Source organism: Monodelphis domestica, chromosome 2 (genome assembly GCF_027887165.1).
Source record: "Monodelphis domestica isolate mMonDom1 chromosome 2, mMonDom1.pri, whole genome shotgun sequence".
NCBI lineage: Eukaryota > Metazoa > Chordata > Mammalia > Didelphimorphia > Didelphidae > Monodelphis > Monodelphis domestica.
In genome coordinates, this window is record NC_077228.1 from 450,435,406 (window position 1) to 450,449,161 (window position 13,756).

The 13,756-nt window shown below is 35.1% G+C and overlaps 1 protein-coding gene across 4 annotated transcripts in view; it reads right to left on the reverse strand.

Annotated features, from left to right (window-relative positions):
* RPS6KA2 (ribosomal protein S6 kinase A2) overlaps window positions 1-13,756 on the reverse strand; it is a 563,997-nt gene that overhangs the window by 71,970 nt on the left and 478,271 nt on the right. For all 4 annotated transcript variants that reach the window (XM_001371705.4, XM_007484888.3, XM_007484886.3 and 1 more), the window contains one exon: window positions 3,747-3,811. In XM_001371705.4, the coding sequence (XP_001371742.1) occupies window positions 3,747-3,811 (65 nt within the window). The remainder of the gene's footprint in view (window positions 1-3,746; window positions 3,812-13,756) is intronic.

The following is a 13,756-nucleotide window of genomic DNA, read 5'->3' on the forward strand; positions in this document are numbered from 1 at the left end:
CTTCCTCAGAAGGGACAAATATTTCAGAGATGGTCTTGTACCCCAAACATCTGTCCATATCCTCCTTTCTGGATCCATACAGAAACCCCTCAAAAGCTGAAAAAGTCCCTCTTCCTCAAATCAGTGTTAATTATCTAACATGTTAGTATTGATGCTGACTGACTGCAAGCAAACTAATGCTAAATACCATGTACTTGAGGCAGGAACACAATGACCATCTTTACAACAACAGAGACCTTTTCCCTTAACAATACAGAGATCAGGACTAAACATTTACACAAGACCAATGCTTATTTTGCTATCCATATCCACTTCCACCCTTGAGGGCTCTGCTGACAGCTCGGCTGTTGTTATAAAGATTCAATAGAATGAAGTCAGCCTCGGCACAAAGGACAGCCTGACATGGCATTTCTGGAACTCACACTAACCCAACCTTTCCTATAGCTTTCAAAAGTTTAGACTGGAAAAAAAATTGTCTAATTGTTTTTCCAAAATTTGCCTTCCTTAATTCCACCTACCCAAGCTCATTTTGCCTTGAACCCTATCACTTTCCTTCTGCTGCTCCCTGCTTCAATGGGAGGAGAGAACACAAGTTCTGGTGTGTAGTAATAACATTTCACTGGAAGTACAAATGGTTATGAGAGCCAAGTGATAGGTAATTTTAAAAGAGGCAGAATATACTTATTCAATGCCTTTCAGGCATTTTACCTGGTTTCCCTGATTCTTTATGGATTGTGGGGTTTGATTATTACCTACCTTCTCATTGCTACTCAGTACCTTCTATATGTGATATCTGAAAAGTTATGTTTGCTTATTTGCTAAATGGGAATAATGCTCCTTGTATTACCTACTTAAGCTAAGGAATGTGGTAAAAAAAAAGCTCTATGATTCTGGGCAAGTCACTTCAACCAAATCTTTGCCTCAGTTTCTTCATTGGTAAAATGAGCTGGAGAAGGAAATCGCAAAACATGCCAGGATCTCCTCCAAGAAGACCCCAAATGGCATCACAAAAAATCAGACACAGCTAAAAAGGACTGAACAACAACTACATGACCTACCTTGAAGGGCTGTTTCGAGGGTCAAATGAGATAATATATGTGCAGTCACCATTTGTTTCCTCTATGGTATGGAAAGAGGTCTTTCCTGGTCTTCCTCCCCCTTCCAAACTGCCAGTGAGTGCCAATCTCCCTCTGAGATTGCCTCCCATCTACTCTCTTGGCTCATTGCTGTTTGCATGTTGTTTCCTCCATTAGACTATAAATTTCCCTAACTCTTTTTATTTTTCTTTTTATCCCCCAGTGCTTACCATGGTGCCTGGCACAATATAAGTGCTTAAATGTCTGTTGACCAACTAGGTGACTGATATATTTCTTTTTTGCCCTAAACTGACTACCTTGTATATGAAACCTGGATCATCCTAGGTAGGTTTAGTAGGTTTGTCTTAGACTGAACAATAAGTTTAAATTGTACTATTTAGCTCAGTAAAGGGAGAGCTAATTTCAAAAACAAATTATAAATTAAAAAATGACAGCTATAGTCATAGTTGTTCATTTCAGGACTGACATTTGTCTAAAATATTGGAAAATCTTACATTGTCAGAGCTTGAGAGACCTTAGAGATTATCTAGTGCATTCCCTTCATTTTCCAGATGACGAAGACGAACCTTACAAAGATGAAATGATTTGCTCCAGACTGTACAGCTAGTAGTAGTTAGAATTAGAACTCAGATTTTTGATACCTATCAATCTATGAACAAAAATTTACCAAGTCCACTATTTGCCAGGCACTATTCTAGGCACCAGGTATATAAACACAAAAGTGAAAACAGTCCTTGCTCTTATGGAGCTAAGGAGTCGAGCATATGTAGCCAAATGGATATAGGTCCAATAGAAACAAAATGACTTCAACTGAAAATCTAAAAATCTTTAGATGAAAAAATTCAAATAAAGAAAAGAGATAATTGCTGGGAAATTATATAGTAATGTTTCTTCTAGTAAAACTGTTACCTTTTATTTTTTTATTTAAAAATGTTTAATTTAAAAATATTATTCCAAGTTTACATATTTCATTTTCTTTCCCTTTCCTCTTCTTTTTCCTCCCTCCTGGATCCATTAAGCATTTTCACTGGGTTATACAAATGTTATCACTTATACCTAGTTACATATTATTCATTTTTGCAATAGAGCAATATTTTAAAACCCAAACTCCAATCATATATCTATATAAACAAGTCATTTCTTTTTTTTTCTGTATTTCTTCTCCCATAGTTCTTTTTCTTGATGTGGATAGCATTCTTTCTCATATGTTCCTTCAGATTGTCTTGTATTAGCAAAACCCATTAGATTGCATTTTTCTACAATGTTTCACTTTCTGTTTATAATGTTCTCTTGGTTCTGCTCATTTCACTCTGCATCAAAAACTGCTACCTTTTAAGTAGGAAGCTTGGCTTCTTTGAGAGCCTAAAGCTGATGCTAACTTAAACCATGCTATTTTTTTTTATGGTTAAAGAACGACAACAAAAATCCTCTGTTTTTCTTCATGCTGCTTCCTTTTCCCTTTTCATCCATCACTGCCTATTCCCATCTTGCCTGCCTTTCAAGGCTCAGCTCTTGTGGCAACATCTCCTAATTTTTCCAGCCACAGGTGATCACTACCATATGAATGTGTGTGATGCAGCAAAAAGTGGAAGTTACCTTTACTTTCCTAAATATGGCATGTGAAATTGTGGACTTTTAAAAACTTTTACAATGATTCTGCTTCATTCTAGTCAAATACATCTTTCTATACTCACTTCTGTTACAGAAGAAAATTCAAATCCTATTGAAACCAACTTGATTACACTAAATGAAAATACACTGTAAAATCTCAGAATGTTATGACTCATAATATTAAAAAAAGGTACTATTCAGTCTCTTTATTTGGCTCCTACTAAAGAATTCTGAGCTTTTGGAATACTTTGGCTATGTGAACTGTATTTGTACAGAAGGAAATCTCTCTACTTGTACTCATCAAGACAGAGGGTCCTCTTCCATGTATAGAGTCATGAAATCTCAGAGCTAGCAGGATCTTGTAGGACATCTCAGAGGACAGTCCATGGGATAGCTTTGGTGAAATAGGCCTTTGTCAATAAGTTTTTGTGTCTTCATTCTCCTCATCTTTCAGGTACCAAAAATCTTCTACCCTTTATGAAGATCTTCTCTCAGGAAATGACAAATATTGGCCAGTTAGGCTTTACTATGAATGTGTGCCATCGTGTCACTTCTGCCATTGATATGTTGATTTTAGGATTTATTTGTTAGTATAAAATATCTCTGTTAAAGGAATTTTTCTCATGTGCAAAAGGGTATCCCAATGGAGAGGGCACAAAGTCTTCTGAAATATTTCAGAAATAATTTCTACTCTATTTTCCTGTAAGTCTGCCATGTCCACACAGAAGAAAAATCCTAAAATATATCCCAGGATTATTTGACTTTCTGGCATACAGGTCTATCTCACCTAATGTCATTAACTGGGTTCATTAGACTTTATAATAATAGAATTTTAAAGATTTCTTGTGGGATTTTCTGATAAAGTGATTTACAAACTATGTTTACAAGCTATTTTTGTTGAGGTAACCTGATGTGGAGTACTCATGTATTTGCATTGTGTTTAGATCCCAAACAATCTAAATATAGTAATCTTCTACTTTCCAATTTCCTGTCATTACATTCACCTGTTAGTGTAGGAACATTTGGTATTCAACTTACATTCCAATCAATGGTAACAAAGAACGGATGACGCTTAATTTCTTCTACTCCATCAAGGCCAGCACCTGCCAACAATAAAGCAGAGATTGAGTATGACAGTAAAAACAGGATGATATTTTCTTCCTGAATGCTTGTAATATAGCAGTCAGACTGTTAGTAATAGTATGGATTTTATATATAATGCTCTGTATTGCAAAATTGGGGTTTTGGTTCTCAGCTGCACATCTTTATCAATTCTGCTCTATTTCTGAGAAAATATGAAGAGGTGGAAGAAAAAAAGCTAGATTAGGGTGCCCAGTCATTCTAAAGAGGTTTTCATTTTTCAATTTTTACAAGAGAATCTCAAAATGAGGGAAACTGCCAATAAAAATATAATGAAAGCTGGGGAAAGGTTACCTTGAAACTGTATCAAGTGCATCACCATATGTTGTATTATATAGAGTTATACAATGGCCAAGTTCTTGCCTACAAAGAACCTTCATTCTATGTCATAAACTAGCAACATGAAGCAGATCATACTGATGTGGTATGGGAGAAGACTTCTAAAGATGCAATTGTGTGAAATTATGATTCTGGCTTTTCCTATATGTTTAACTTTCAACCAATCACAACTTCCCTGGACTTTAGTTTTCTAATCAGTAAAATGAAGGGGCTAGACCGAATAACTTTTAACATCATTACTCTCTGAAGACCAAGATCTTGTGTCCTATATATTCTCTCCTAGACCCTCTTCTCTTATGACTCTTAATTAATGTACTTGATGGTCTAATAAGCACCCATGAATTTAATTACCAAGTTGATATGGATGATTCTCAAATTTACCTATAATGCCCCCAAATCTCTGCTGGCCTCTAATCTTGCATTTCTCTTTCAGACATCTTGAACTAGGAGTCTAATAGACCATTAAATACTCAACATGTCCAAAAATAAACTCATCTTTCTCCCTAAATCCTCTCCCCCCCCCCACCAACCTCCCCTATCACTACAAAGGGCAAAAATCATCCTCTCTGTTCCTAAGGCTTACAATTTAGGCATCATCCTCAACTCCTCATTACCTCTAAACTGCCCAAATCTGACCTGTTGGCTAAGCCCTGTCCATTTCACCTTTGTGGCATCTCTTGAATATGACCCCATTCTCTTCTCTGATTACTGTAACCATCCTGGTGCAGAACAATATCTCCTCATACTTAGTGGTGGTCAAGTCTCTACTCCAATCTGCCCTCTATTCAGCCACTAAAGTGATTTTACTGAAGTACAGGAGCAACCACATCAACCTTCAACTCAATAAATTTCATGGCTCCCCATTAACTTCAGAATAAAATACAAAATTCTCTTTTGGGCATTTAAAGCCCTTTGCAACCCAAACCCCTCCTACCTTTCCAGTTTTCTTAAATATTACTTCCTGCCACATAGTCTTTGATCCAATGACTGGTCACCTTGCTGTCCCACAAAAATGACACCATCTCCTGGCTTTGAGTGTTTTCTCTGACTGTTCCCTATACCCATCTCTCTCCTCATGCCTACTTAATGGCATCCTTTAAGTCTCAAATAAAATCCTATCTTTTACAGTAAGCCTTTTCCAATGCCCCACAAATCCAGCATCTTTCCCTCTTGTTTGCTTTCTATTTATCTTCTATATAGCTTCTTTGTACATATTTGTTTGCTTATTCACTCCCTCATTCGATTGTAAGCTCTTTGAGAAAGAGGACTGCCTTTTGACTATTTTTATATCCCCAGTGCTTAACACAGGATCTGGTATAGAGTAGGCTCTTAATACATGGTTTTTGACTGGAAGGGACTGTGATTTTACTGTTATTTCATCCCCAACACGTAAAAAGGTTTCTCACATATAGCAAGTGCTAAATAAATGTATGACTGACTAAAGCTATGATTCTATGGCATACTTTAAGGCTTATAAAGTACTTATTTCCACACATGTCTGAGCCATGAAATACAAATTTCATTATTCCCTTTTTAAAGATAAGGAAATTGAAGCTGAAAGCTTAAGTAGCTTGTCAATGATCATCACAAACTAGTGTTAGGGTTGGGATTTGAATTAAGTTCTCTTAATTCCAACTCTGGTGATCTTTGTGTTACATTATGGTGACTTTCAAAGTAGATTGTTAATCATGGCATGATTTAAGAGAAACAGTCATAGTCATGGGTAGAAAGGTAATTTCAGAGTCAGAAAGATCTGAGTTCAAGTCCTATCTATAACACATACTAGCTATGCAACTGTGGGCAGTCATTTAACTTTTTGGTGTCTTAGACACCAAGACTATAAATTATAGAGCAGGTCATGATTTGTTTGTATGGGGTATTTATTCACCACAATATCCCTCTAATTTACCAGTGAAGTCACACATCTAATTTCTCCTCCCCCTGAAAGAGGGCCCCCTTTTCCTACTGACATACCAGCAGAACCTGAAATGCTAACACTAGAAATATAGACCTTTAAATATTGCTCTTCCCTCATTGTCAGCCAACAACTCAACACAAATTTTAAAACACACAGAAAGAGGCACCAGTCCTTGATCTCAAAGCCTTTATATACAAATGGAGGAGACAACATAAACACAAATATGTGTATGTATGTAGAACATTCATACACGAATGCATACATGTATGTATTATACACAAAGTGAATGGAAAGTCATCTTAAAGTTAAAAACAATAGAAGCAGAAAGTGGAGTTTGAGCTATGTCTTGAAAGAAGGCAGAGTATCTAAAAGATGAAGATGAAGAACAAGAGCATTCTAGGTGCAAGAGATAGTCATGCACATAAGTGATAAATTTATTCCTTCTATTACTTTATTATATTGCTTCAAACCAGTTTTTTCTTAGTTGAATGTAAACATATCAGAAAAGACTTGAAGTCAATTAAGGAGATCAGAGCCAGCAAGGGGGCTATCACTGGGTCTGAATTCAAATCTCACCTCAGATATTTATTAGCTATGTGACTCTGGGCAAGCCACTCTCAATTTCCCCAGCTATAAAATATAGTAAATATTAGTTATTACTCCCCACTTAAAGTTAATAGAAAATATAATACTATCTACATTTGCATGTTGTTCAGTTGGCTTTTTTCAGTCATGTCTGACTTTGTGATCACATCTAGGGTATTCTTGGCAAAGATACTAAAGTGGTTTATTGCCATTTCTTAAGTTCATTTTACAGATGAGTAAACTAAGGCAAACTGGGTGTGACTTGCCAGGGCTAAAGTGAAATTTGAACTTACAAAGATGACTCAAGGCCCATCACTCTATCCACTTTTCTACCTAGCTGCCCATATCTTCATACAAGTCACTAAGAAAATATTCAAAGACAGAACCATGGACAGATCCCAAGAACACCACTAGAAAACCACCTTGAAGTTGTCACAAAGCTATTAATCCTTATTGTTTGGATTTGATCATCCTACCAGTTCTAAACTTAGCTTACTATATTATCAACAAGAATCCATACCTCTATCCTTTCCTTAACATTATCATGAAAAAAATTGATCAAATGGTTTGCCAAAATCCTGGTATGATAGATACATTTTTGGTCTTTTAACTACTAACTTTGTCAGGAAAGGCAATGAGGATGATCTGGCACATTCTGTTCTTGATGAATCTTCTTGGAAACCACTTTGAGTATCTTTTAAAATCAGAAAGAATCAATCATCATTTTAATAGTTTTAAAAATAAAATTTCAAGATAGAAGTCAAGCTCCCCAGTTTATAGTCTGAAGAATCTGCTCTTTCTTTTTTTTTTAAGTTGGAACATCTATCCATCATCAGTCTTATGAAGCCTTCAACTTTCATCACATTTTTTCAGTAATCACCAACAGGGACTCATATGTAACTTGCACCACAGAATCTATTGGACTGGTGATATGAACTTATTGCAGTAGGACTCTCAAGGTCTCCTTCTCAGTGTTGACTACCTATTTGTCAGTTATATTCTGGTACTACTGATGAACTCACCAGTCTACTATCTATTGTCATGTTCTACCCATCCTGAATGGCAACCTTATATGTTCATTAATTTCGCCTTTCACTTTCTGTTTAAAGCTCTTTTGATAAGATTTGCAAGTCTCCAAATAAATATACTTTTACTGGACTTTGTTAAATGAGTTTTGGGAAGTTCACTGTCACAATTATATAGAGAACTGATGGATTCAGAGTGCAGATTGAAGCATTTTTTCTCTTTCTTCTTTTCTCTCCCTCCTCCCCCCACCCCAGAAGACAGCTAATGAAGACATTTGTTTTACATGACTTCTTATTTGTAATGTGGTTTCTACTTCTTGTCTCCTTAATGAGGATTGAGGAGGCAAAGAATTTAGAACTGAAAAAAATAAAATCAAACAAAAATACCTTATATCTCTATTTTTCTTTTAAGTCAACAAAGAACAATATTGATACACTTTAGCAGCAAGTAGCAAACAGCAGTGACTAATTTTTTTGGCTGACTTCCAAAAGATGTCCTCTCTTCTGGCTCCTTCCTCACCACCATTCCTTAGACTAAGAGAAGCTGCTTCTCCTGCTGAGAATCCAACTCCATGCCCAATGGGTAGAGCCTCAAAATGTTATATTATGAAGGTTCAGAGGTCCTTTCTCCCTTTATTCTTCCTGGGAAGTCTTCCTTTCACCATGATTTTTAAAAGATTACCAATAATGGTTCAGCAATTACATCTGTCAGTTCTTTTAGTACCTTGGGATACAGGCCTAAAAACCTGAACTCATTGATTGAACTCTCATTGTAATTTTAATTTTATTGCACATTTGATTCACTGAATTAATTTTTATTGTAATATCTTTAGACAGCAATTATTAATAGTTTTATACTCATTTACTAATAACAGACTAATCTCATTAAGATGGATGCTTTGTCTTAGGGTGTAGCTAAAACCCATCCTTGCATGACTCTTGTCCATGCCCTCCCACAAGTTCAGCACAGGAGCCTTTCCAGTGTATTGAGGGAATCTTTTGCTTTCTCCTGACACTAGGAAGATGCTAGAGCACATGGTTTGTGTATCAGTTATCCCCTGCTAGTGCTACATGAATGGCCTATCTTTTTCAGTGCTACATGAATGGCCTATCTTTTTCAGTAATATATTTCTTAGATGATATTCTTTACCCTTGTTTTCCTTTATAGTTCCTGGATGGTAATATCTTACAGCATATTCACATCTATCTGGGCCTCTACATTGCCCTTTGATATGGTAGCCATTTTAGTTCTTCATTGACATGAAAATGAAAATGACATGTTAAGTTATTCCTGATTTGCCCAAGTGGTCACAGTGTTTGAGGCTGGATTTGAACTTGGATCTTCTTGACTCAGGCCTGGCATTCTATTTATTGTACCACCTAGCTTTACTCTACCAAACCAACGTTTTCGAGTCAACAAACAATAAGCATAATGGAATCTTTTATTCTCTCTCTATTTCAGTCAATTGTGTGATCATAAAAATGTGGGCTTTGATGAAATATCACTTGTTAAGTATATATGGTCATCTCATTTTAAAGGACACATATTAAGTACTTAAAAAACCCCAACACAAACATAATGGTGAATTATGGTCCAACGTAGGTTGCAGATGATAAAGAGGGAATTTTGACATGAAGGTGGAAATAATGAAAATATGTTGCAAAATATGGATGATGCATAAGTAATTAGAGGGCAGGGCCTTACAGAAAGTACTTAGAAGCCCCACATTTATATGCCATGAATGCTTTCTTCAAAAATGGAATAATAATAAGGTATTTCATCCATTGAGTACTTAATAGCAGCACAGAAATGAAACACATTATATTTTAGCACATGTGAAATAACTTGTTATTGATGTGGGAGTTATTTCTAAACTGACTATCTTTGTAAAGTCAGTTCTTTGGTTTGTAAGAAAAATATATAGCATGCAATTAAAAAAGCTTTGTGTACTCATTAAATTCCCATTTATCAAGAATTACAACTAGACATTCAGATAATCAAGACTGTTTTATGATATTCTTAGATGACTATTGATGCACAATGATTGTGAGCCTGGGGATATTCCAAAATTCTGAAATGTCTTCTGAATTATCAAAGATTAAATGAGGTTCAGTATTATTTTTATGTTAAGCTTATTTTATAGAAAATTAGTAATCCAAACTTGGCAGCTTCCAATCAACCAAAATAAACCTTCTGTACTGTTGTTCAACACACACTATAATTGTAACTGCTGGAGTCAATGTTTTCTGTTTTCAGTTGTAAACTCAGAGTTCAAGGAACAGTAACTTGCTCTATATAGTGTTCTAATATGATGGCATTTTCCAATAAATAATGATATCACTTAACCTGTATAATGGGTATTATATTGTTTGCCTTTTCAATAGGTGGGTAAAGGGTTAGAGAAAGGGAGAGAATTTGGAACTCAAATGAAAAAAAATGAATGCTAAAGTAAGTGAAAAAATGGAAAGAAATAATGATAATGATTGGTGCTTCTGGTTTAAAAATATTTTCTAATATAAATAAATACATATTTTTAAATCTTTTAACTTCACTTTAGTTCTTTGTCTTTACAAATTTTCTATGTGAAGTTTCCAATTATGACTCTATTGGCACTCTATCAATGAATAAAATAATGGATTGCAATAGCAAAGAGTGAGTACATGTTTTAAGAAGAAGAATAGATCCTATTTAGATAGTGCTTTGGAACATGCCTTTGCACAAAAGCCATGTGAGACAGGCAGCATAACTATCATTAATTTATTTTGCAGGTGAGGAAACATTTTCAGGCTTAGAGAGATTAACTATTACAAAATCTACTACAAATCCCATCTTAAGTGGTAGAGTGGAGACAAGCACAGATCACTTATAGGATTTAAAGTTGGAAGGGACCTCAGAGATCATCTAGTTCAACACTTTTTTATTTTTTATTTGAGAAAACCAAATCCCAGAGTTGTCCAAAGCCACATAAATTACTCTTTGACCAGAGAGGTTCACTGACATATCCAAGGCTATGGAAGTTACGACTTGAGTGGCCTAGGTCGAGTCTGCGAATCTCTTCTGGTAATACAACCTGGGATGCCAACCTCACTCCTTTGACTTTATACTCAGTGCTCAGTTGACTACAATACTCTATTGCTTTTTTACTCTCAAGTTAGTCCACCATATTTTGCTTCTCTTGGTAACCAGTGCTAGCAGTCTCAGGAAAGAAGCATTTTTTTTGTGTAGTAACTCATTGGTAGTAACTCAGGATTCTATTTACTATCTTGTATTTCTATCATAATTCACTGTTATTCAGCTTTTACAAATTATATAGATTATAGACATAGCAACTAGTAGTTGCAATGGAAAGAATGATGGGCTTGAAATTAAGAAGATTCATCTTCCTGAGTTCAAATGTGGCTTTAGACACTTATTCGCTGTGTGACCCTGGACAAGCTGCTTAACCTGTTGGCCTCAGTTCCTCATCTGTGATATGGAGAATGAATGGAGAAAATGGGCTGGAGAAGGAAATAGCAAACTACTCTGGTATCTATGCCAAGAAAACACCAGATGGAATCAAGAAGATTTGGACATGATTGAAACAACTCAGCAGCAACAATATTGTAGCCAGAGGAAAAAAGTTGGTATGCAAAGAACAATTATAATGGCACAACTATCACTATGCTTTCTTTGTTAGCTGGTACAGATTATTCTTGGACTATGACAACAACATTTTTTTTACTATTTTCTTTTTCCATTCTTATCAGTTTTTGGACTGTTTTTCTTTGGAGGTTCCAGGAAATACAGAATTAACAATGCATTAATGTGTTATTTAGGAGATCAGTAGGTGCCAAAGAAATCAGTGGAAACAAAATGAAAACTATTGTACATAATATGTCAGCCATTGTGGGAAAATCCAGTTTCCTTTTGGGGTCGCATTTATATAGTTCTTTAATAACCCTGTGTGGCAAGGGGTAGAAGCATTGTTGTCTCCATTTTATTTTGCTTTTGTTTTTTAGTTAGTTTTCTTGATGATTTTTGTTTTTATAGAACAAGCATTTCTGAATATCTAACCTTCTCTACTCTCAGGAATTGAACACTTCCTTGTTAAAAAAAAAAGGAAAAAAATTAAGGAAAAACAACTTATCATATCTGACAGTGTGTGCAGAATTCTGCCCAACTATCCCTGCCTCTATAACAAGAGGCGGGAGGAATGTTTCATTAACATCTAGGGTCATTATTAATTTTTCAATTAGATGGCTTCCTTTTAGTGATTTCATTTACATAATTATAGTAATTATGTATATTACTCTTCTAATTTTGCTGATATCTTTCTGCATCTGAGTATACATATCTTCTGGTTCCTTGAATTCATCACATTTACCACTTCTATTATATTAGTGTATCATATTTTTAGACCTTTGCTTTCTTAGTATCGACTCTATGATAGAAGGGCAAGGGCTAGGCAAACAGGGTTAAATGACTGTCCCAGGGTTAAACAAATAGGAAGTATCTGAAGCCAGATTTTGAGTCTAGGTCCTCCCAACTCCAGGTCTAGCACTTTATACATTGTGCCACCTAGCTGCCCCAGTATTCATATATTATGCTAGTTTGTTGTCAAAGAGAACCAAAATAATACTATAATATTCTGTTACTATCATTCATAACTTATTCAGCCACTCTTCAATTGATGGGAATTCCTTTTGTTTTTGGTTCTTTGCTACAAAAAGAAGTGCCATTATGAATATCTTGGTGTATATGCCTTTTCGTTTTTGTCTCTTTGAGATATATCACTAGCAAACACTAATACATACTGCCAAGGCCAAAGAGACTGACTAGGTCACACAGGATTAATTATCTGAGGCATATATGTAGCCCTTAGTCACAGTAATCTAGATTAATAATAATAGATAGCATTTAATACATCACTTAAATATTTAGAAAGTACATTTGTTAATTCATTTGATCCTCACAACAATCTGGTGGGGGTAGGCTCTATTATTATCCCCATTTTATAAATGAGGAAACTAAGGCATAAGATAAGTCAAGTGTCTTACTAATAAATGTCAGAGGTTGGATTGTTGTAACTTTGATCTTCCAGCCTCCAAGTCTTGGGCTCTCTCCACTGCACCACCTAGCTGTCTCCCAGAACAAGGAAATAGGTAGCACTATAATAGGGTATTACTCTTTAGTTGATTGGGTACATACACTAAATATACTGAAACCTGCTTTTCGTGACCTGATTAATCACATATAGGTCAGTATTATAAAAAAGGGCATATAGTTCTTCAGCTCTGGAAGGTGTGGTTACTATCAATCTAGAGGCGTCTATAATTGGAAGGATTATCTATGTATCTAAATATCTATCCATGGATACATTCATAGATACATCCATAGACATATCTATAGACACCTTCATGGATATATATTTACATAGATATTATCTATCTATGTTTGTATCTATGGATAGATATTTAAATAACTAGATGATAAATACATGCAGATATTCTTGTTAAGTATTCAGATTCTTGCTACTCTTTATTCAATAGAAAAGGCTTTTTTGTTAACTGGCCTATTGATTCAATATTATCAGATTCTTGACTTTGAACTTGGGACCACAGTGTATCTGGTTTAGAATTAAGGGTACAAAAAATTAAGCTCACAATTCTAAAATTTGTTCTATAATATACCAATTTATGGCTACAATAATAGCATATTAGCCCATTTCCCCATAGTTTCTCTGGCATTGAATGCTTCCATCTTTGTATTCTTTGCAAATATGCAGTGAGGTAAAAATTCAGTTGTTTAAATTTTGTGACTTTTATATCTGTGATGTTGAATGTGTTTTCATATGGGTATTGATTTAAATTATTTTGAAAACTGTTCATATGCTTTGAACACTTTTCTTTTGAAGAATGGCTCTTCAGTTTACACATTTTTCATTATTCTCTATATGTGCTGTATGTCAGAATTTTATGAGTAGTATTTGATAAAAAGGTTCCCTTCTCAACAAGTTCTCTTATTTTACCTGTATTGATTTTGCATATGTAAAAATGTTATG